At 41.3% G+C, this 22,228-nt stretch overlaps 1 protein-coding gene, 1 long non-coding RNA gene and 12 other non-coding genes across 22 annotated transcripts in view; all 14 read right to left on the reverse strand.

Annotated features, from left to right (window-relative positions):
- Nucleotides 1-296: 296 nt before the first annotated feature.
- LOC139929041 (uncharacterized) lies at nucleotides 297-5,568 on the reverse strand. Of its 3 annotated transcripts, none has more exons than XR_013505105.1 (17): nucleotides 5,550-5,568; nucleotides 5,036-5,081; nucleotides 4,769-4,805; nucleotides 4,541-4,591; nucleotides 3,834-3,876; nucleotides 3,661-3,709; nucleotides 3,438-3,467; nucleotides 3,192-3,233; nucleotides 2,952-2,994; nucleotides 2,728-2,769; nucleotides 2,489-2,531; nucleotides 2,245-2,298; nucleotides 2,010-2,059; nucleotides 1,439-1,489; nucleotides 1,224-1,252; nucleotides 857-920; nucleotides 297-402 (listed from the first exon to the last, which is right to left on the reverse strand). It is a non-coding gene; the product is annotated as an uncharacterized LOC139929041 (long non-coding RNA). The 3 variants fall into 3 exon arrangements; XR_013505106.1 differs by having other exon boundaries at nucleotides 5,511-5,563; XR_013505107.1 differs by lacking the exon at nucleotides 1,439-1,489.
- On the reverse strand, nucleotides 727-800 carry LOC139929069 (small nucleolar RNA SNORD47). Its single transcript, XR_011785403.1, has one exon. It is a non-coding gene; the product is annotated as a small nucleolar RNA SNORD47 (small nucleolar RNA).
- LOC139929070 (small nucleolar RNA SNORD47) lies at nucleotides 997-1,069 on the reverse strand. Its single transcript, XR_011785404.1, has one exon. It is a non-coding gene; the product is annotated as a small nucleolar RNA SNORD47 (small nucleolar RNA).
- On the reverse strand, nucleotides 1,331-1,397 carry LOC139929066 (small nucleolar RNA SNORD78). The gene has a single exon (XR_011785400.1). It is a non-coding gene; the product is annotated as a small nucleolar RNA SNORD78 (small nucleolar RNA).
- On the reverse strand, nucleotides 2,373-2,454 carry LOC139929072 (small nucleolar RNA snR60/Z15/Z230/Z193/J17). The gene has a single exon (XR_011785406.2). It is a non-coding gene; the product is annotated as a small nucleolar RNA snR60/Z15/Z230/Z193/J17 (small nucleolar RNA).
- On the reverse strand, nucleotides 2,605-2,686 carry LOC144539827 (small nucleolar RNA snR60/Z15/Z230/Z193/J17). The gene has a single exon (XR_013505117.1). It is a non-coding gene; the product is annotated as a small nucleolar RNA snR60/Z15/Z230/Z193/J17 (small nucleolar RNA).
- On the reverse strand, nucleotides 2,836-2,917 carry LOC144539828 (small nucleolar RNA snR60/Z15/Z230/Z193/J17). The gene has a single exon (XR_013505118.1). It is a non-coding gene; the product is annotated as a small nucleolar RNA snR60/Z15/Z230/Z193/J17 (small nucleolar RNA).
- On the reverse strand, nucleotides 3,069-3,150 carry LOC139929064 (small nucleolar RNA snR60/Z15/Z230/Z193/J17). Its single transcript, XR_011785398.2, has one exon. It is a non-coding gene; the product is annotated as a small nucleolar RNA snR60/Z15/Z230/Z193/J17 (small nucleolar RNA).
- Nucleotides 3,300-3,380, reverse strand: LOC139929065 (small nucleolar RNA snR60/Z15/Z230/Z193/J17). The gene has a single exon (XR_011785399.1). It is a non-coding gene; the product is annotated as a small nucleolar RNA snR60/Z15/Z230/Z193/J17 (small nucleolar RNA).
- LOC139929063 (small nucleolar RNA SNORD79) lies at nucleotides 3,537-3,618 on the reverse strand. The gene has a single exon (XR_011785397.1). It is a non-coding gene; the product is annotated as a small nucleolar RNA SNORD79 (small nucleolar RNA).
- LOC139929068 (small nucleolar RNA SNORD75) lies at nucleotides 4,658-4,725 on the reverse strand. The gene has a single exon (XR_011785402.1). It is a non-coding gene; the product is annotated as a small nucleolar RNA SNORD75 (small nucleolar RNA).
- LOC139929067 (small nucleolar RNA SNORD75) lies at nucleotides 4,937-5,002 on the reverse strand. The gene has a single exon (XR_011785401.2). It is a non-coding gene; the product is annotated as a small nucleolar RNA SNORD75 (small nucleolar RNA).
- Nucleotides 5,172-5,253, reverse strand: LOC139929071 (small nucleolar RNA SNORD74). Its single transcript, XR_011785405.2, has one exon. It is a non-coding gene; the product is annotated as a small nucleolar RNA SNORD74 (small nucleolar RNA).
- A 1,188-nt stretch (nucleotides 5,569-6,756) lies between the features above and the next one.
- The window catches only part of osbpl9 (oxysterol binding protein-like 9), a 33,022-nt gene continuing 17,550 nt past the window's right edge, over nucleotides 6,757-22,228 (reverse strand). For 4 of the 7 annotated variants that reach the window (XM_078285597.1, XM_078285602.1, XM_078285599.1 and 1 more), the window contains 19 exons: nucleotides 22,045-22,092; nucleotides 20,253-20,282; nucleotides 20,113-20,163; nucleotides 19,477-19,515; nucleotides 16,074-16,167; nucleotides 14,458-14,562; nucleotides 13,471-13,630; nucleotides 12,919-13,031; nucleotides 12,558-12,676; nucleotides 12,254-12,339; nucleotides 11,823-12,033; nucleotides 11,317-11,404; nucleotides 10,799-10,909; nucleotides 10,636-10,699; nucleotides 10,397-10,537; nucleotides 10,171-10,249; nucleotides 9,839-9,930; nucleotides 9,146-9,281; nucleotides 6,757-8,623 (listed from right to left, as the gene is read on the reverse strand). In XM_078285597.1, coding sequence (XP_078141723.1) covers nucleotides 8,549-8,623; nucleotides 9,146-9,281; nucleotides 9,839-9,930; nucleotides 10,171-10,249; nucleotides 10,397-10,537; nucleotides 10,636-10,699; nucleotides 10,799-10,909; nucleotides 11,317-11,404; nucleotides 11,823-12,033; nucleotides 12,254-12,339; nucleotides 12,558-12,676; nucleotides 12,919-13,031; nucleotides 13,471-13,630; nucleotides 14,458-14,562; nucleotides 16,074-16,167; nucleotides 19,477-19,515; nucleotides 20,113-20,163; nucleotides 20,253-20,282; nucleotides 22,045-22,092 — 1,842 coding nt within the window. In that variant the 3' untranslated portion in view covers nucleotides 6,757-8,548. Of the gene's footprint in view, nucleotides 8,624-9,145; nucleotides 9,282-9,838; nucleotides 9,931-10,170; nucleotides 10,250-10,396; nucleotides 10,538-10,635; nucleotides 10,700-10,798; nucleotides 10,910-11,316; nucleotides 11,405-11,822; nucleotides 12,034-12,253; nucleotides 12,340-12,557; nucleotides 12,677-12,918; nucleotides 13,032-13,470; nucleotides 13,631-14,457; nucleotides 14,563-16,073; nucleotides 16,168-16,486; nucleotides 16,509-19,476; nucleotides 19,516-20,112; nucleotides 20,164-20,252; nucleotides 20,283-22,044; nucleotides 22,093-22,228 lie in introns of those variants that run through there. The other 3 variants (XM_071921796.2, XM_078285598.1, XM_078285601.1) reach the window with 3 other exon arrangements.

The raw sequence follows: 22,228 nt of genomic DNA on the forward strand, positions 1-22,228 counted from the left end.
AAAGCATTATGGGAAGGGCTAAAATCCTCTGTACCTGGTTATTTGTTTAATCTGGTCTCGTAATACACGTTTACACTACAGCAGTAGTGTGTACACACGTGCCACGGAGGGCAAGAGTGTGTTGAATTTCTTCCAAAAACTGTAGTTTACCTACTTGGGTCCAGTTGGCTAGAGCAAAAACCTGTACACTTAATATTACATGATTTGAAACCACTGATGTACTTTGAACCAACCCATTTGTAAACAAGTCCACTTTATCAAAAAGGCAGCTTAAAAAACAATGAACACCACAAGAATCTGCTTCAGTATTTTTATTGGCACAATATTTCAAGTTACACTTCAAAAACAGGTTCTTGACAGTCCTGCCACAGCTCCCGGGCCACCATCACGCAAGGACAGGATCTTTGAGGGGGGAAAGAGAAGATTAGAAACTGAGTATAGAAAACACTGCATTGATTACACTATTGGTTCAACTTTTCATTTCAAGAGCCCCTAGATCAATATAGTTCTGCAGAGCCCCATTTGATAGAGGGATTTGTCCATCTGAGATGATGTCTCTGCTGTAGGTGGGGGGGGGAGTCAAACCTCTCATAGGTCTTGCACACCCTCACTGTACTTTTCATGAATGAAATTATAGGGAAACTGAACTACTCCCCTTTGTCTGGGACCCCCAGCACCCTTAAAGGACTGCTGGGGGTGCTTGGTTTGGGAACTCCTGGTCTACACAACCTCAGAATTAATGGAACGGTAAGGAGTATAATCAAGAGATCTCATTTGGCAGAATCATTTCTTCACAGGTTGTTCGAAAAAGGACAAAATACATGTTTTCAATCCAGACACCAGGCACAATTCTCACTTTTAATTAGGATAGCCGGGTCTCCTTCGTCTGGTGCACGGCTTCCTCATCCCAGCACAGGCAGCTTTTGGAGGAAGGAAAAACTACTTTAGGGAACCCAATATTGGAAACCAGAAAACACCATGTTGCATTGACCATACAACCTCAGACAGAAATGGAACGGTATGGGTATAATCAGAGGAATCATTTGGCAGAATCTTTTCATCACAGGTTGAGAAGGTTTATTCAAAAGGTAGAGTCCAGAAGCCCATTATGGCATCTAATCAGTAATATTACTGCTATTCAGTGATATACTTGTCTTTTTTCATTTTTCTACAAATGAGCAAGTTCCTGGACTAGCTTCATTTCAATTTTATGAAATGCTTACCAAGATTATGCTTAAGATCCAGCTGTCACCTGAAGATGGGGATAAAGTAAGAAAAATTAAGTTGTAACTACTTTCCAACTGGTCAGAATGAGATTTGATTTACTAGGTTGCTCAGTAAAAGATAAATGTCCACATTGATGTTCAGGTCAGACATTTGTAAAAACATCACTGAACCCATTCATGCTGTGTATGTTGTATTAGTCATGCATTCTCACTTTAGACAATCCCATCTTTCAGTCCATGACTTCCAAACCAAGTCACCACACCTGAAGAGACAGATGGACATGAGAACACACACACACGCACACCCAGCATCAGGATGAGAGTAAAGTACTGACCAGCTCAGCTAGAGCTAATATTAGACTCCATGGTTTACTTGTCAGTCTTTACTCGTCATCACACAGGCCAGACTACAGGGATCTAGAAAGGCGTACAACACCAACTGAGATCCCTACTACTGTACATGAGCAGCTCTTCAGATCCAGATGTGGCTGAGATGGAGGGATATTTGGTTGCAAGTAGTGCTGGGTATCAGGGAAACAATTTTTGGTATTGACAAGCTTTAAAGCGTTAACTTATAGTAAAAAAATATCAGGATTTTTACCATTTTTAGAATACACAAGGGGATAGCATGTAGAAATATGTTGCAGAATGAGGTGGGATCTTTGTGTTGAAAATTAGTTTTCACTTGTACTTAGTTTAGGAAACCATTTAAAAGACTGATACCCAGCCCTACTAGTCATCTGGATCTGAGGCACTCATGGGGTCGGCCATGTTTATACTCACCATGTTTCTGGAGGCATCTTGTGCATGCGACTAATCATGGACGTCCACTCCTGCAAAGCCAACATAAACTTCAGTTTCAAATTATGCGCTCAAGAATTTACAGTTTACAACAGCTAGACAATCCAGATCAGAATGAATGACTTAATTCCTCAACTGGATCAGCGACCTGATTCAAAATCATCACATCTGATTGTCATTGATGCATAATGGTGTTAATCAGGGACATGATACCTACCCATATCAACTGTATTGTGATATAGTCAGTCCATGTTTTGATCACATTGGAATCCTGTATTGGGGAAAGAAAAAAAAGTAGATGTCAGGATAGAGAAATTGATAATGAGCCATCTGTAGCGTTCAAGATTGATACATCAGCTAGGAGCGAAAGACAAATTTATCTTCTTCATGGTTTATCTGCTGAACTATGCTGTCATCATTGTATCAAGTATTAACAAAAACCTGAATGTGCAAAGTCTCACCGTTTTAGGGATGTGTGATTCTCCATCAGCAAGTTGTACACATCTGGGAGGAGGAAAAAAAAAAAAAAGTTAAGTTTCCATGTTTTAAATACTGAAGGGCCAAAGGGCAATTTAGGTCGATACATCAGCTAGGAGCGAAAGACAAATTTATCTTCTTCATGGTTTATCTGCTGAACTATGCTGTCATCATTGTATCAAGCGTCATCAAAACCTTGCACTAAAAAACATCTTTCACTCACCTTCACTTTGCCTTCTTTTGTACTAGTCAGCCATTTCTGCTTCTGAAATGGAAGAAAAAAAAGTTAGGAATTTTTCCAAAAACCAAGTGGCCTGACAGGTTGTTGAAGCCGATACATCAGCTAGGAGCGAAAGACAAATTTATCTTCTTCATGGTTTATCTGCTGAACTATGCTGTCATCATTGTATCAAGTATTAACAAAAACCTGAATGTGCAAAGTCTCACCGTTTTAGGGATGTGTGATTCTCCATCAGCAAGTTGTACACATCTGGGAGGAGGAAAAAAAAAAAAAAAGTTAAGTTTCCATGTTTTAAATACTGAAGGGCCAAAGGGCAATTTAGGTCGATACATCAGCTAGGAGCGAAAGACAAATTTATCTTCTTCATGGTTTATCTGCTGAACTATGCTGTCATCATTGTATCAAGCGTCATCAAAACCTTGCACTAAAAAACATCTTTCACTCACCTTCACTTTGCCTTCTTTTGTACTAGTCAGCCATTTCTGCTTCTGAAATGGAAGAAAAAAAAGTTAGGAATTTTTCCAAAAACCAAGTGGCCTGACAGGTTGTTGAAGCCGATACATCAGCTAGGAGCGAAAGACAAATTGATCTTCGTCATGGTTATCGGTTGAACTATGCGATCATCATTGTATCGGGGGGGGAAACATTTTTTTAAGTAGCTTAACGCATCTTAGCACAAAGTAGCAACTCACCTGCAACTGATCCAAGAACATGGAGACAATCTGTAAGTTAATGTCAAAGCGTTAATTTAGGCCGGACAATGTACAAATGGACATACGTTTTGTAGTTTGCACTGTATCAGTATAAAGTAATCTTTCATTCTTTTTCAGAGAGATTCCCATTGTTTTTAAAACAAGATCATCATTAACAGTGAATGTGATTGTGTACATTGAACAAATAATTTGGGTCCATTACCTGTTCTGGATGTTGCGGTTAATGGTCGATTCCAGCAATTTGAGAGCATCTGTAGAAATGACAAACAAAACATGAGAACTCATGTCGAGGCTGTGGAACAAATGAAAGCCCTTATTCTAGTGCTTCCTTACAGGCATTCAACAAGGAGCCTTCACAAGACTGCAGTTTCTTACCTGGAGACCAGACAGCAGTGCGCTGGCAGGAAGCCATCACCAACTGCAAAGGAAAAACCAATACATTAGTTAAGCATTTCAAGTCATTTAACTTCAGCACTCTGGTTCAAGTGATCTGTGCCTCAGAAAATGCAAAAGGTGGTTGCAGTTTCGTCATCCTGTCTTGTCAAGAGTAGCAAATAGGGTCATCACAGCAGCACAGGCATCATGTGCAGACGAACTGCCATGTCAAGGGGAATGTCACCCATTTTAAAAACTTATGCTATTCCTGTACCCCAGGACTGTTCATCCAATACTTGTGAGATGCACCATTCTTTCGTAACGCTAGAAACTGGAGGACCCTTGAATTTGTGATTAAGGATGTAAATTCTCGCAGTGCTCCATTGATAATGAATGGAAAATGACTTAGTAGACGATAAGATTTGTGAGAGAGAAATCTGGCACACAAATTGTTTAAGTTCTGGTTTATGTCTGTTAATATGAAAATATTAACTTCTACTTTGGTGTGATTTAGCATCTTATGGCGCCACCAAGTCAGCACCTTATTTTACATCCCGGTGACATCACATTCAAAGACCGTCTGATTTCTAACTGTAGGAAAGACTGGTGCAAGTTCAGATTGTCCTGGAGCACAGAAATAACACCCAAATTATTCAAACGGCGATATTCCCCTTTAAGGAAAACTTAAAACAGATGACTTGTCTTACCTCTGTCAGTTCCATCATGTCTTTCATTGTGTTTTTCTGCTTCTCAGACGCCTGTTGAGAAACAGATTTTAGTACAATGATACTTGTAAGTTTAAAGTGCTTATTTGGGAACAGGGAAGCCTCAGTGTTTAAGTACTCAGAAATCACTTCTGTCCACTACTCTTATACATGAATCATCATCGACTTCCAGTCAGATTGAACACGGATTCATTGGTAAATGCTGCTTACCCATCAGGACTTCAGACGTGGCACCAGCAAGTTGAACCTGATGAGAGGAAACACTTCAGTCATACAGCTCTTATACATTCCTCAACTGAAATCATTGATGCATGGCACCATGTTGAGAAAAAAAAATAAAAATAAAAATTCAGGCTTTACTCATACATATTAGTTACCAGCCTCAGTGAAAAAGTCTCAGAAATCCCTTCTGTCCACTACTCTTATAATGAAACATCATCAGCTGTATAAAGTAAAAAATATACAATGTGTCCTTACCAATTGTTTAAGTCCAGCCTGACTTTGAGAGATCTCGCCAACGGGCCTAAAAACAAGATGAACCATATATTTGTTAATCTTTTCCCCAGTTGAGTATTTTACAAGTTGATTTTAAGTTAACACTGGATGTTACTCTCCCATGCAGTCAGAAAGGTTGGCGTTTCCTCAATTTAACTCAGATGTCCCTACCAACACTTATTTCATCATTCATGCATGGGATAATCTGCAATGCAATGACGCCTGTGGTTGAAAATGACTGGATTAGCTTGTGGCTAGTTCGTTAGCCTCCCAGCATGTGCTGTGGGACACGTGGTGCAGGTCAGGCCTGCTGCTAGCAACAGAACAAGTCTTTTTTCCAGCTAACGTTAGCAGGCAAACATTTTAAAAAGCAGCAGTAGTAAAAGCACAGCAGAGTAAACATGTAAACCACAAGACAAAAACAAAGTTAACAGTTGAATACCGGTAGCCCGCCTACCATAGGTTTGAAACCATGATGTTAGGACAGTGTAGTTACCTGCAACACAAGAGCGAGGAGAGTGAGGAAAAGAAAAGGGTGGAAGTTCTTTATATAAGGGATGCCGCACAGGCTTGTGGGAAAAAAGGACAACTAGCGCCCCTGCTGGTTGCATGCAAAACCTCCTTGGTTGCATGGCTCCGTTCCTGAAAAAACAAAAAATACATGCATTTTCCAGCTCACAAATACAAAAAACGTGAATAAATGACTTGGGGTCATTTTCAAATGACAAAAGCAATAAACTATAATTAGGTTCACTGCAATGAAACAGTTCACACAATTCTAAATCAGATTCCCTGTGGGTATGGAGGCAGATTTCCCCCTGAATTAATACTACGGAAACTCATTGTTCATTGTGAAATTGTAAAAATTAAATGATTCACAAACCCAGTCAGTTCTGTAAATCTAGAAACAGGATTGCAACCCACATTTTGTTGGTAGTCAATTTTTTTCTCACTGAGCTTGGAATATAATCATCAGACAGAGACAAGATGACTTTCCTTCCCCATCTGTAGATTGCTCTCTCTGCTCAAAACTTGATAAGTCAGGTTATCATTCAACCAAATTTTAGCTCAACTAATCAACTAATCACTTGTCAACAGTTCAGTATGGGCCGCATTAAATCAGCAGACTATTATTTTTCCCAACATCATGAATTTTCTGACACCAAGTAGCCTCTCTATGACTGAATCTTCTTCTGAAAGGACCATCACAAAAACTCTCAGGAATAAACTCATGGAGATTTAATATTATGCATCAATAAACAGGAGAGTCTGATACAATCAATGGTTATGATCAGAATGAAATAAAAAATACATTTGTTTTGATTGCTCTCTATTAAGCGATACTGAGTGATACTGAAATGTATGGCAAGGCCTCAATTCAATATAATTTACAAAGACATAACATGGAGAAAAAAGTAAAATGGCTTCGAGATTTGTATAACCTCTGCAAATTTCAATTGGCTTATTCCCAAAGACAGTTATCTACTTTAGAGGATGAAATTCAACTGTTGCAAGTGAGTACAATGAGCATGTTGAGATTTTCACCAAAGGTTTTCGTTGGGTGTGCATGCAGCACCAGTAATATGCTTCTGTCTTTATCGATCCCTTCACCAGGTCTAACTATTTTAAAGAGACTCAAACGTCTTTTCATATTCATTTAAATCTAGCAACTTACTTTTCATACCGGTCAAATATCTAGGAGAGGCGATGAACAAATCTTTATTTAACAAGTCAAAGATAACAGGACACTGAAGTGAGTTCAGCACAGTGCTGCGAAATCTCATTCTTGGGCATCATCAGGTGAAAAAGTCAACATTTTCTTTTAGTAACTCATCCCAATATCTCTGCATTAAGATTTAACCTATGTAGCTGTGAATGAGAGAATGAATGATAGATGGTTTAAACAGGCAGAGGTGTACAGTAGGCTAAATATTGCCCTCTATGTGTTTCTTATATTGAAAAACATTATAGGACACAGGCTAACATGGCAGCAGACTGGACCGACAAAACACAATTTGGACTCTAGCAGCACTCTATGAAACAGCAGCTGTGTCTCCAAAGTGCGCCCTTGTCTCCTCGTCTCCTCTCTCCTCGCCCGCTCACAGCACAACAGTGAACACGAGCTGAAGGAGAGAGGGAATACCATCTGGCATCAGTGAGGTCTGAGAGGAGACGAGGACAGACGAAAAGGGACAAAAGGGAGACTTTGCAGACTCACTCCTAGCCTCAAGTCCTCGCCATCAGATGATCCAGAAAGACAAAAATAAGTTAACAATCATTTTGTTCATAAATTCCTTCAGGTGAAACATTTCCAGACTATTAATTGTTGTCCTCTTGCCCATAAGGACCCTGTCCAGATGAAAGCCCCTTTCAGCCTTCTCTCTAAACTTTTTGGCCATCTTACTTAAAAGCGTAGTGGATACCCAAATTTATCCTTTGACAGGCGATGTGAAATCATCTCTAAATTGCATATATTAAATAAATCTATCACTACTCTCCCAATCTATGTGTTTAGAGGCTATGGGGTACGCAGGGCTCGCTTCTGGACAGCACCTTGGACACAAAGAGGATGGTGAGGGATCAAATAGGTGGCAGAGGCAAAGTTAAAACTTGAAATGGGAACAGAATGTCAAAAGGGAAAATGGAATGATTCCTAAAGATGTGAAGCCATCAAGTTCATATCCTCAAATATTTTAAACTATTGCCAGAATGAAAAAATAAACAAAAAAAAAAAAAAGAGCAATGAAAATAAAAAAAGAGAAGAATATATATTTATATATCCATCATATGTATATCTATATATATAAACAACAGTTGTAACTAATTGTAGGCAAGCCGAGAGTTTCTCCCCCGCCCCTCTGTGATTCTTCCGTTCCACCGGTATAAGGCTGTCAGACTCTTGGAGGGGACAGCAGCTTCCTTTCCTCAGTCACCAGATTCCCTGAGATGTAGAGCGCTGTTTTGTTTGTCAAGGTTTATTTGATCTGAACACCATCACCTCCCCTCCAAAAAAAAAAAAAAAAAACATCTGTAGGAAACAAGAAACGAGAGCTGCTCGGGGTCCTGTGGCGCTGCTGAAGGGTGCGGCGGTGAAGTTTGACGGACAGAGTGGAGAGACGGGACGCATCTCCGCTCCCATCTCCGCTGCTCAGTCTCATGGAGGGGGGTTGGAGGGGTGGCGGTGGCGGTGGAAGTGAGGTTGGCCAAATAAGGGGAGGAGCTTTACTAATTTTCATTTTACATCTTAGATGTTTTTCCATTGATTTCATTCAATTCAATATTGTTTTACTGTCAAAATGCAAAGCTGTGTACATATTCAATCATCAGTCAGTCATTCCAAGGCTTGGATAAGAAGTGGTTTTGCAAAAGAGTTCTTATGAAGACTCTGTGTTGTGTGTGCATGTATTTATTTGCGTGTGTGTGTGTGTGTGTGTGTGTGTATCAGAGTGTGTGTGTATCAGAGTGTGTGTGTGTATCAGAGTGTGTGTCGTCTTCTCAGTGCCTCTGTGAAACTATTCTCTTTAATAGAGGCTCGTCGTAGACCCAGCACTCGCCATCCTCATGGAACAGCTGGAGAAAGACACAAACGGTAACGGTTACTACAATCCAAAAGTACTACATCCTATTATTCATTTAAGGTGAACAACCATATACAAACAACTGATCCTAACATAAAACCACAACATTATCTAATGTTTCCAACCTAGTATCTAGACTTGATCTCTGCCTACTATTGAAATAGATGATTTGGATTTGTCTGATTTCACACAAGTATGGAGTGAGCTCCTGTATTAGGCCACCAACACACTGTTTTGCCTTCATACTCGTTATTTTGAATGTAAATGACACAGTGATAATGAGGATTGAGTGCAGATTGTCAGTAATTGTTAGTAATTTCTGCTCTTGTTCCCCCATTTCATTTTTGACTTTTAGTATGTAGTCAAAATATTCTTGCAGTGCAATGATTTCATACAGTCATTTTACATCCAAAAAATAAGAATACAAAGCGTGTTACAAAGTGTGTTAATGTCCAAATACTTATGGAGCTTGTTGTATTTTATCATGCAGTGTGTATGTTGTTTCTGGCCTCACCCTGGTCTCCCACTGCTGCTCGTTCTCCTTCCTCTCTCGGGCTTCGGCTCTCTGTTTCTCCTCCAGCCGGTGTTTGGCTTCTGTTGCCGAGTCGATGTCCTTCAGCTTCAGGTTCAGCGTCACGTCTCTCCACAGTCTGATGGGTCAAGGGTTTAAAGTCAAATACACAAACAGAGAGCTTCCTTTCAGGGAATGTGGGCCTGTGCAAGAGTGAAAACCTCTACAAGTGCAGACACTTGATTATTTGTGAAATGAACCATGTGGCAGAATCAGTGGGGTGCGTTTGGCTTCAGATTCAATTCAGAGGGACTCCAGTGTAGCTTTCTGTGATATGCTAGTATTTTTATTTTATTCAATTTGTTACCACAATTAAAAGACTTATACACAAAGCAGTATAAAACATGTGTAGGGGGGTTGAAAACCACAAAATGGGCTTATAGTGTTAACATAAATTTTACAGTATTAACATTATAAAAACACTTCTTCTGGTCATCTAAACAGAAGGGGAGACACATTGTGCACTGTAGCAGATTAATTAGATTATACTGAAGTTGCAGATAGACAAATATGAATAGGATAGAATGAATGAGATTATACTGGAGTCAATATGATGTCAATATTTGTATTGCTGAATGAAGTGAGCTTTCACACTCCTATGGATATGAGTTACCAAGAGAGGTTTTTATTCCTCACCTGCGGGACTCGTACTCCAGCTGGTCTTCCAGCTTCCTAACCTTCTTCTTAATGATGCCCATCTTCTTAGTGTCTATGAACAGTGTGTTCTCCTGCAGGTAAAAAAACCCATAGCATTATTATCACATGGCACAGTATTAGGCACAACATTTAGCAAACGCTTTTTCCCGCAGCAGCAAATGCTCTGTGTATTGAATGTCTACATTTTATTCTTGTTCAACCAAGTAAATAAATGATTATCAGTTAGCGCTCAGTGACGATGCTTTGATTTTATATGTGCTAAAAGCGAAACAAAACTAAATGAAATCCAGTCAATTTAAAACTGAACTCACTCCAGTTGCCCACTTGGCAAACATCACTCCGTTCCATTCCCCTTCAATGGAGCAGAAAGACTTCTTATCATTAGGTGGACTGCAAAAAGAGACAGAAAAAATAGATTAGGCTTTCCTTTGTAGCACCAAGCTCATCCTTTGTTCACTCTGGCACAGCAGGGACTGTTATCATCATTAAAAGTCTACAAATTGTAACTTCATGCTGCAATCATCATTTTCCTCTTACAAAATCTCAGCGGTGATCCTGTGCTTCTTGCCTCCATAGAAAGGCTTTGTGTGGAACACAATGTTGGCACTGTAGCCCGACTTGGAGCAGGAGATGCTGCACTCTCCGCCCAGCTCCACCCACGGCACCGTCAGGATTGACCTGCACACACAGGCTCAGGTCTGAGTAAAGGATTTCATGATGACCAGACAGACGCATATAGTGATGACAAAGACAGGCAGGGATGCAACAACACGTACCTGCCATATCCGTTAGGGAAGGTGAGGATGTAATGTTCGTCATGCTCCAAACACGACACACAGCCTAGATCACAACCAGCAGATAATTATTAGAAAAACATGCAGTGGTGACTAATGAGTGTGTAAAAATGTATATTGTGCGTGAGGCAGTGCTTTGCCGTACCTTGGCCGATATTGTGGACGCCTATAGACATCCCTAGGAACTTGGACTTAGTCCAGATGTGAGCGTTGAATTGGATCTTCTTACTTAAACACTCTGCATAGAATGCAGAAACTAGAGAAGGAAGAGAGGAAATAATGAAAAAAAAAAAAGGTGTCAACTTCTCAGTGATAGTCCAGAAAATCAAATAAACCAAGCAACCTCAAGCATTACATCATCAGCTAGTATCCGAAAAATTCAGTCAAATGATTTCTGAAACTACTGGTAAAATAAACCTACTCTAACCCCACAAACTAAATTTGGCCTTCCATAACCAATTTTTTTGGCCCTGAGGAATGAATTTGCAATAACCTACTTATTACAAGACATATTAACAAACACAATGATGACAAAAGACCTAAGAAATGAATTCCTACTTGTTACATTTCTAAAAAAAAAAATCAGTGTCCGCTTCACAAGTTTCTCCACTCCTGTCAAATCCCTGAGCTGGTGCTACAGCATAAAGAAGGTGAGACACTCACTGGGTGGGTGGTGAGAGACCTGCTCTGCTACAAAACACACACTGTGGGATGAAGACCATGGCACTGGACCTTCCCCGGATACCGTCTCCTGGAAGGGCAGAAGAGAGGAAGGGGATGGAGGTGGCAGTGCCAAGAGAATAGATGAGGGTTAAATATTTCCATGTTATAATACTACAACATGTTCTATCATTATAATGGAGATGTATACAATATTATTTTAGCCATGAAGGGTGTGGAGAGAGGGCCAAGGGTTCCCAAAGAGGCAAAATACTAGAAAAATACACAGAGGAACCACTTCTAATGCAAAAAGACATTTGTTCAATCTAACGGATGCAAAGATACAACCACACTTTACACCGCAATTTAATCTTAGCAACTGTTAGCTTGAATAAAAAATGGTTTCCTTCTCCTTATTTGTCAATATTAATATGCCATAAAGGCAGCATGAACTAAACAACATGACATTGTACTGATCGTAAATAAATCAAGAAGACAATGGTCCTGACCGTTTCAGCCACAGCGTCCTGCCGCCTCGCCGTGTGCGGGGAAGGCTCCTCCGTCTCGGTGGGCAGGTCCCAGTGGCAGTAGAAGACTTCTCCCAGGATGGGGTTGTAGGGTTTCTTGGCCACGGAGCCTTTCCTCCCCGCATGGAAGGCCGACAGGTACCACTTCACCACCTGAACCATGCGCTCCCGCGGCTCTGGCTGCTCAGCGATGCTAGTGGAAGTCATACGAATGAGTCAGTTTTTTGAACTTTCAATATCTTATAGTATGAGTAGACATGGGTTAAATAGTAGCTGCAAATATCTCTAGAGTTTGTTCTAAACAGTGTATTTATTTCTAATGTTATTTTTAGTATTTAGCATTCTAAACATGTATATAGTTCAGATTAAATCAGGGTAAATTGCAATGAATAAGAGAGTTGTTTAAATAGTACCTGACGAATAAGTCGGGATGTGCAAAGAAGTCTGCATACATTTCTAACAAAGACCTCCTTTCTAGGATGAAGGTAGGGAGGACCACCTGTGAAACAGACAAATCGTGATTGTGTGGGTTGTTCAAAAGAGCCTGCTCACACAGACACAGTTACTGAGTAGAAAGAGGGAGGACAGCAACAGCGAGAGAGAGGCAGAGCAGAGATAGAAATCAAAGAATGCAGACACTCAGACTGGAATCCAGCAGACAGACAGACAGACAGTGAGACAGGCAGACGCATGGGTACATCGGTCAGGAGCCTTTACCTTAGTGAGGTCCATGCCCAGCCGGACCTGGGACAGCAGATGCATGATAACGCTCTTGTGCTCCTCCACCGACTCCCCCTCACCTTCATCATCGCGGTCGTCATGGCTATCAAACTGGTCTGAAAACAGCAGCAGACAGCAAGTCTCATATTACTGTAACAACATTATGCAGTGCCAATGGTACACCTTTTAATGAGAACTCAGTGGTGTGATAACTGTCGCCAACTCCTACTACTTCAGCAGAAAACAGCTCCAACTTAGCATGTGTTTGTTACAGTTATCAAAAAGGCTAAGCAACAGCTGTGGGGCAAAAATAGTCGCAGCAAAAAGAAAAAAGTAGGAGTGTGTGTGTGTGTTTTACCTGCATCGGTGGTGCCGTTGGACATGGAGGAGTTGAGGGACTCATTGGTGTCGGGTCGTTTCAGCGCCGTGTCTTCATCACCGAGGGGCAAAGCTGCTGGAGGCCCTGAGGGACTGAGAGCACGAGGAAGAGAAACAGGGAGGAGGAGAGGAGAGGAGGCAGGAAGCAGGAGGGATAAGGAAAAAAATAGACATTTAGCAATTTTGTTGCAAGCTTGTCATGGATTAGAGCGGCTTATCCTGTTCGTTTTTTTACTCGCTCTATGCAGCAGTTTCCCGCTGGAGGTGCTAAACACTGTAATTACAGAGTGTTGCTTTCAAGCTATGAGGCAATAGATTCACTCTATGCGGCGTTGCAGGGATGCAGTGTGTGAGTGAGGTGATGCTGTAGTAACTCTTTAAGTATAGCATCACCCTCCAATGCTGCACTCACTGTAATCACTCTATGCAGTAGTGCAGGGAGGTGATGCTATACTCACTCTACGCAGTATTGCAGGGAGGTGATACTGTACTCACTCTTTGCAGTACTGCTGGGAGATGATATTATACTCACTCTATGCAGTGTTTGGGGGAAGTGCTGCTCTGGTAGAACTCGTCAGCGTCGTAGAACTCGTCCTCACTGGAGGAATAGGAGAAGTCTGGCACCGAGTGGGAGGGGAGGGGGATGTGGGCCGGGGAGGCAACGCCACTGCTGGGGCCTGACGGGCCGCTCCCTGACAGGGGGGAAGAGACAGAGAGGAGGGGGTTAAAATACGAACACTGCACGGGTAACACTGTACTGACACGCAATTTCTGCAATCAAGCAAATTCACAACATAGGGCTTCCTTATTCACACAGTGATCGAGTCATACTGAAACAAATCTAACGGAGCACTCTGGTTTCTGAGGGCGCAGTCCAGGTGCCTTCTCTCATACAGTAACATTAAGCCGTCTTTAACATGGTGACGGGCTCCTCTGCAGTGCATATTGACAGTGCTCCCCGGCAGCCAACCTGCCTCCTTAGTGCACAGCACAGCATTTTAATACTGCTGCCTCAGCAGAGAGACAAACACGCAGGAAGCTCAGCCTTTCCTTGCGTTTTTACTCGGCTATTTAATTTACTTTGTTTTTATGGACACTGCTTGCCGGGCTGGAGAAGTGCTATACAAATTAAGTTATTATTATTACTTTTCTTCTTGTTGCTAGGTTTATATTCCCTTAGCTTCATGTGGCTTGTAAATAAGAATATTTAACAAGGAATACTAACATGCTGACAAGGATACACACTGTTCTTTCACCAAGTTATGTTTCACTCAAACCTTCTACCAGTTAAAGCTTCATTTTTTGCTGCAGAATGCGCATTAAAGCTACATATTTGCCCTTTGTAATACAAGTACCAAATTTTGCACAAACCTAAAAGAGATCAAGAGAAAGATGTTTAGCTACTGGGTAACAGTGCCTGTGTGCCAAATCAGGAAAATAACCACACTTCATAATATTGATTTTAAAAGCAGTCCAGTGCTACGATATGACTGGCTGCCGGAGTGAAGTGACCTTTCACCTGTGCTGTTGGGCGTCGGGGTCTGCAGACTGCCCATCACCGTGACGACGGGACCCACGGGTAGCGTGGAGGGTCGTTGGTCTGATTTACACACCTGAGAACCGTCTGTGGAGGGAAGAGGAGAGAAGGCGAGTCAGCACCAAGGCCTCCAAATTGCTCTAAATCACATTACAAACAGCGTAACAGCCTGAGCTCCATGAAGCTCAGCCTGAGAAAATGATCATGGATATTAGACGCCTGGACTGTGAATGGGATTACACAGTCCATTAAGAAACAGACTGAAATTAGATTGGCCTACTTTGCAGTGTTAATTTTCACCACATTTTAAAATAAGGTCATAGTCCTTTGACAAAAATAGCCTTTAAATCTAGTCAGATTTTAGTCATGGCATGTTGATTAATTTTACTGAATTCTTTCACTGACTAAAATAGCTTAATATAATTACATTATAGTTGACGAAAATAAATCCATTTCAACAGTTCATCCTTAGAATAGAAGTAGTGTAGATTACACTGCAACATTTTAACATTTTCCTCTTTTTCTGTTTATGAAACTATACTCAACCAAAATGAAACACTGCCATTTTTCTGTGAGAATAATCTAAATAGCATAGGAACTTTACCTGGATCAATATACTTTCAAACACTGAAAGAGAATTTCTCAAAATCCTAAACAGAAAAAAATCTGCTCCAAGCACAGATACTTAAGATAAGAGGATATAACTCTTAACGTCTTCTTCTTTTCATTTTGTCATGTTTTCATTAATGCTAGAATGAAATAAACTGATTTCATATATATATATATATATATATCGTCATGGAACAGAATATTTACTCGTCATAGTCTTTGCTGATGAAATTGCAAAAAGCATTCGTCAACAAGCATTTTAGTCATTAATTTTGTGAGGAGATGAACACTGCTACATTGAGAGTGGATACTCGGCTAGAGGAGATTGGGGATGACCTAAGATATGAACACCAGGGGGAGCTGTTGCCACCGTTAAGCAGAACAGAAAACTACAGTAGACTATAAATCATTTGGAACCTTTCTGGATGATGTTGAGTCTTTGAAACTAGATTCAAGGATGTCAACATATCTAGCACATGCAAAGACAAAAGCTCGTCTCTTGTGCATAGCTGCTACTTCCAACGATGTAAAAGACAGAGTTCCCACACCTTTTCACTGATGAAACTCCAAAACTCTTCCATGACCCCTTTTCAAATTTCCATGACCAAATTTGATGAGACTGGATTAAAAGTTAACCATCAACTACACTAACTTTAAGCATTAGTTTGTTTTTCACTTTAAAATCAAGGATTATTCTATTATTTTAACTCTGTGAACAAAAATCAGTCAGCAACCAACAATATTTTCCTCCAACAGGTCTAGACTGTTTTGGAGCCAGAGAGTTTTTTGTCACATTTGACGATATTCCAAGAAAACAAATGACTTCACGAATACAAATTCATGACTTCCAAAACAAAACATGTCTCCCTTTTATCATTTCTCATAACTTATCCGGGCCTGGAAACACACAATTTTGAAAGTCTACATCTTTTCCAGGAGTGTGGGAACCCTGAGAAGAGACAGTGAGCATGCAGACAGATGTTTGGTACCTGTGGGAAGTGTGGTCTGTGTTGGCATGGTTGTGTTGACTACAGGAGTGTCCAGAGGAGGCTGGTAGATCCCATCCACTGGGTTGATGGTGCTCTGGAGGGGAACACAAACAAAAACAACCATTGCCATCAACACCACAAATACCAGCCTCGCAGGTCACATCTGACACCTTCCTGCAACAGTAAGACCCCCATGCCATTGCCTACCTACCAGTCCAAAATGCAAGGGGCTAAAACCAGTATTGAAAATAAATCATGTAAGTGTATCATGTCAGTTTCTATAGGTGTATATATGTGTACAAGCATGGGAATGTGTGGGAGTATGTAGGTTTTGCAGTATATGCATGTAGGTATGTGTATATGTAGGCCTATCTGCATGTGTATATAAATATATATATACATACAGTATATACCTCTTGTCTTGTGTGTGTTTATCTGAAAATTAATAAAAGGGAAAGAAAAAAATGGAAAAAAAGGAAAAAAAGAAAAGAAAATTAATCAAACCCCAACCAATCAAGGTTTCCATACTGTCTGCAGTCATGAATGAAAACACCATTTTAGTTTTGAACGTCCAGGAGGTGTGGAGAGCTTAATTTAACAGTAAATAAATACAATAAAATGAGCCAGTGCGCCTATAAGCTGACCACAATGACATACCATGCACTTAAACCTTTTCCTTTATTATCCAAGCCAAGTGTCTATGTAAGCTTTCACCCTAGATTATGGCACTAACTATAGTTACATCAGAGCTTGTGTGCTGGTACATATCAGCTTAATGTTATAACTGAGCAACGACTAGAACAGCGTAATAAAATATGCACAACCCGGCCTGAGTAGATCAATTGCTTTCACTCTATGTCCTGGAAAGAGTGGGATTACCAGATTCCATTAATCTAATCAATACGGAGCCAACTACAAAGCTTGAAATCTTTAACGCAGGCAGTAGCTTTATAAAATAACTAAGAGCGGCTCCTGAACTCAGACCAACCTTCCAGTCGGACCGGAGTTAATTAACTCCGCTGGGCTGCAGACTAAATCTGTAACATGTTTCGTCTCTCTGGCTCTTGGATTTCCCCGTGGTAAAAATCTGCAGAGACGCGCTCATCTGCTGCGGCCTGCCCTCATCAACACTTCTTTAACATCATGTGCACACACATGTATGCACACACACACAAACACAAAGCAGCCTGTTGCCTCGGTGTAATGGGGTCACTGGCACCATTGACCCAGCTGACTGGAACTCTGTCAACAATAAGCGCTAAAGAAAAACCATATCGACCCCTATTCCCTAACAACTACCCCCCCCCCCCCCACCCCCCCCCCACCCCCCATCCACCCCCACCCCCACCCCCCCAATCCCCTCTTGGTAGCGCTGTTGATCTGAAAGCGTCAGATGGACTTAGACCTACGTCAATATGATGTAACCGGTAGTTATTTTTTCGACCTTATTTACACAGGTGTTTTTTTCAGTCATCTGAGATCAACAGGAATACACAAGGGACAGTGAGCCAGTTAAAAGCCAAGGGGAGATTCTCCACCTGTGCCCCGACACCGGGCTGGGAGGAGGAGGATGAGGAAGACGGCCTACAGGGAAAGACCAAGGTTAGATTGGAAAACCAGTAAGGGGGCAATAGGGCCTCCACAATCCCAGGATGCAATGTTGAGCATGTTGCATGAAAGATGATGACCAGAGAGGAAGAAGAGCAGTGATGTGAAAGTCATGTATGATTGTTTTTCAGAATGGAACAGCTCCCTCTAATACTATTCTACAAAGCAGCAGGACAGTTTGCTGGAGAGAGATTTCACCCAGATGGGATGGAATAAAATATCTCACTTCCAATAAAGGAGTGCTGATTGATGCAGCAATTTGATTTAGAACTCAGTATTCTTCTCCGAGTCCAGGAAACTGCCACTACAGTGTCTCCACAGTCAACAAAAATGATGATCAAAGTATGTTCAGAGGCGGAAAAGGGCATGCAGTGGAGAACGGTGTGAGATCTCAGCTCAGAGGACGATTTAGGAGAAAATCTCTTTTCCCTTTCCGTTTGCCCTCCTGTCCTCTCTTCTCTCTCTCTCATCTTCCATCTGCCCTCCCTTTCTCCCTTCTCTCCTTTCTGCCTCTCCTCCGCCGCCTGATGCTTTTTGCCTCGTCCACGTGCCTCCAGGAAAGTAAGGCAATGGCTCCTAATTATAGCCAATTACAGAAATATTGCTCTGTCATGGTGGGACCAGAGAGTGGCCTTGCAAGCAGGCGATGAATCAGAAGCAGGGGAGGAACGCAGCCGGGCAGAGAGAGAGGGGGTTACAGCTGAAGACGGCTTCAAGCAATGGCTAACGATCAATATATTTATTTTACTGAATGTATTATTAATGCAGCAGTTATCTAGAGCAACAGAGCGGGCCTACACCAATTATGGCACATAAATTATTTGGGACAGACAAATACTGACCTGACTTCTGGTGGGCTTGATTTAAGCGATTTTTGCACAATGATGCAGTTTTAAGGTAATTTCCTCATCCTTCAAAGTCAGTCAAACCTGCCGCTAGTATTTCATGTATTACCTTCAGGCCTATAAACTGAAGTCTACAGTTCATTCACCATATGATTTACACTGTGGGCCTGCAGGCAACGTGACGCACACACAATCCAAACATCTAATGATTCTAAAGCTGCCAAGATATGTTTAGCACAAAGCCTATGGCATAAAAAGCACACGCGCAGTTTAATGTGAGCATGTAGCTTATACTGCCCTATTAATACTCCATAATACTTATGCCTGTGAGATTAAGTCTGCTGTAAGAGCAGTGCAGGCCCCTGAGCTGCCCTGACCCTGTGGGCTTCTTGCTTTAAAACATGTCTGGAGGCCAGTGGAGCCAGTAAACAGCTCTCTGGACGGACTGCCATCTATTAGTCCTTGATGGTTCAATAAGCAGGCAAAGCGCACAGGGATAAATCGATGGAGAATTAGTTGACTCTAATTAGTGGGGGCGGGGTAAGTGAACTGTAACACCCTCTCCTATACAGGCATGCGCACACACACATGTGTATATACTATGTGCACATACACAATCTGCAACAAATAATGTGCATTTTTGCTAACAAACATTGCACATATTCTGTGTCTTGATGGACAGAACAGTTCCCACCCATTGATAGAGGAATTTCAAAACTGAGCAGAAAGCAGAAAATGTGCAGAAAGCAGAAAATGTTTAATTTAAACAGAGTAGAGATAGAGGTGGCAGACAAGAGGGACATTTGAGACAGAGCTTATCTCCAAATTAGACGGCATGCACTAAAAAGATTTATCTCCTTTTCTACAATGTAGAGTAAATTAAGTGGAAAAGAAGGTTAGAAGTTTGCTTCATTTCAATTTTTGTCATGGACAGAGAATGTCAAACTTACTATAAGTCCGTTTGCGTGTTGCTGTTCGTTACTTTGGTCCTTAAAATTTTGAGAAGACAATGTTAGACTACTTGTGTAGGAAGGTTCAACTGTCATTTAAAAAAAAAAGCTAACAGGAAATGAAAAAAGCAACCTGAACATCAGAGTGCAGTGAGATCCATCCCATCCCGCTCATCACATGGAACTTCATAATATTCACCAACTGGCCACATGCAGTAATCCTTTCATCACATGGTAAAATCCATTACTTCTGGCCCAATATCATACATGTAGAATAGTTATAACATGCCAATTTCTAGACTCATTTACCTGTGTCTTGAGTCTCATTTATGGGAAAACTGAGTTCTGAGTTTTAAAAAATGCCAAATGTCTCACCTAACAACCACATGAAGCAGAAATGCTTGCTCCACTTCCTCTCAAAGGGTTGAATGGAACATGTGATGAAATGAGTACTGGGCTACACCCTCATCAACCACCAACCCAGATAGCAACTGTTAAGTGGGGAGCTACTTTAGAGACACACAAAAGGTATCGCACAGTGCAAAGTGAGGTGGGCTCACAAGAACAATGGCATGGTGCAATGGCAGACCCAAACTACAGGGAGGTGAATGACAGATGCGTCGATAATGTGTTTACCTTGGCAATTTGCAGCAATACAATACAGTGCTTGATGGACTCTACCATACTCTGAAAGAGAAAGACAGATTGAAATACAATACTTAGGCAAAGACTTGAAAAATGAAAGAAAGGAAAAATGTGTTTAAGTTCTGACTTACACAAGTAGTCTCTTTCAAATTTTCAATTTTCTGAAAAAGACAAAACAGATTGACAAATCAAATTACGTGTCTAGCTTTCAAAAACAACAATCTCAATGTTCAAAAGTAGAACGGCTGATGTGATCGGTTTCACTACAAATAAATAGTAAAAAACATTGAAGCACTGATCTCCAACTGGCCGGCAGCAGCTTATTTTGTGCTGTTGACCAGGTCCAGCAGGACGTCTCACATCACACCCATCTTAGCTTCTTTACATTGGCTTCCCATCAAGTTTAGGATTCAATTTAAGGTCCTTGTAATCACATATAGAGCCCTGCATGGCCAGGCACCTGTGTACATCTGCAACCTACTCCATCCCTACATTACCAGCAGGTCACTTAGGTCTTCTGACCAGGGCTTACTGGTCGTCCCTCGCTCTAGACTCAAAACAAAAGGTGATCGAACCTTTGAAATTGTGGCTCCTAAACTGTGGAATGCTCTTCCATTGGATTTAAGATCTGCGGTCTCTGTTGACACTTTTAAAAAGCAGCTAAAGACTCATCTGTTCAGACTGGCCTTTGTCTAGCCTCTTGTGTCTGTAATTCTGTGTGTTTTAATGTCCTCTCTTTTTATGTTTTTTACTGTTTTATGGTCTTATTTTAACTATTTTACTCTTGTAAAGCACTTTGCGACTTTGCTCTGTGAAAGGTGCTATATAAATAAACTTTACTTACTTACAATGGAAATCTACCAGGTATTTTCCTCTACTTAAAGGGACTGGTGAAGTCACAGTGACAAACAAGTCAAACTGACCAAAAGCCAAGACTAATCTCAGGGAGGAAGTGAATCAGACAGCTGCTGGGATAAAACAAAAGGCAACTGACACACTAAGAGGGCCTGAAACTGAAGGCTTCCTCCAACGAAGCTACAAGTTATATTGTATATAAGACACAGATCTGCTTTGGTGGACCGATATGTTGACCTGAAAATCTAGAAAACAAGAAGTGCAACAACGTTAATGTCGTGTGAAATTCTGTTTTTTCCTCCGATCGATACGGTTCATTAAAACACATACGTCCAATAACTCAGTCACAGCTAAAGTCATCATGTCTTAAGATAATGTTTTAAAACAGAGAGGGCCTCTGTGCATCAGCCATCCTTGACGTCCTGAATGTGCCGTTTTTAGCCGATGGGCTAATTGTGTTAGTCTGCGCAGAGACCGTCTCTGATCAGGTGTCTGTCAGTCCGCCTCCCTGCTGTTAACCATGGCTCTAATGATAGCAAATGCAAAATTGCGGGGAGCAAAATGTCACTTTTTGGTAGGATTAGATATGATTAGAAATTTTCATGGCAATACAGGTTCCAATACGTCAGATACGATAACGATCTATGTCGACTGAAAGCATATTTCATTACGCAATGGAATAAACTGTTCTGTGTTAGATTAGTACATTCACCTGGTTTTTGTAACAGAATCAAACCATTCTCAAACCATTTTCTCAATAAAAAAAATGCAGAGAAATATGTGACAAATGAAAGATCTCACTGAGAGAACCCAACGTTTTGAAACTTGGCGATACCTTTCAAACCTTTCCGATGCCTTAAAACCGACGATAAAACGTTAACATCTGCACCGTGATATGGTGACCGACAGATATCTGTGCCGTGCCGACAGCTATCGTTCTTTCGTTCCCCAGCGGGACGTGTCAGCCCGCCTCCCCGCCGCTAGCTGCGGCTCTGACGACAGCGAGAGCAGGAGCAGGGGACCGGAGAGCTGGAGACTCAAGGACGGAGCAGCACTGTCGGTACTCACCCTGCGTGATTCATCCTCTTTGCAGTCCTTGATCTTCTCATCAAAGAGCTGTGTGAGAGCGAGAGAGAACAAGAGGGGAAAAAAAGAGAGATGGAATATGAGCTGAGATGGGTATGCAGTCAAATGAATGTCTGAAACGATCAGAAGGTGAATCTATTCAGACGGTGTGGCTTGAGATAATATG

This window comes from Centroberyx gerrardi, chromosome 9, assembly GCF_048128805.1.
Source record: "Centroberyx gerrardi isolate f3 chromosome 9, fCenGer3.hap1.cur.20231027, whole genome shotgun sequence".
NCBI classification, from domain to species: Eukaryota; Metazoa; Chordata; class Actinopteri; order Beryciformes; family Berycidae; genus Centroberyx; species Centroberyx gerrardi.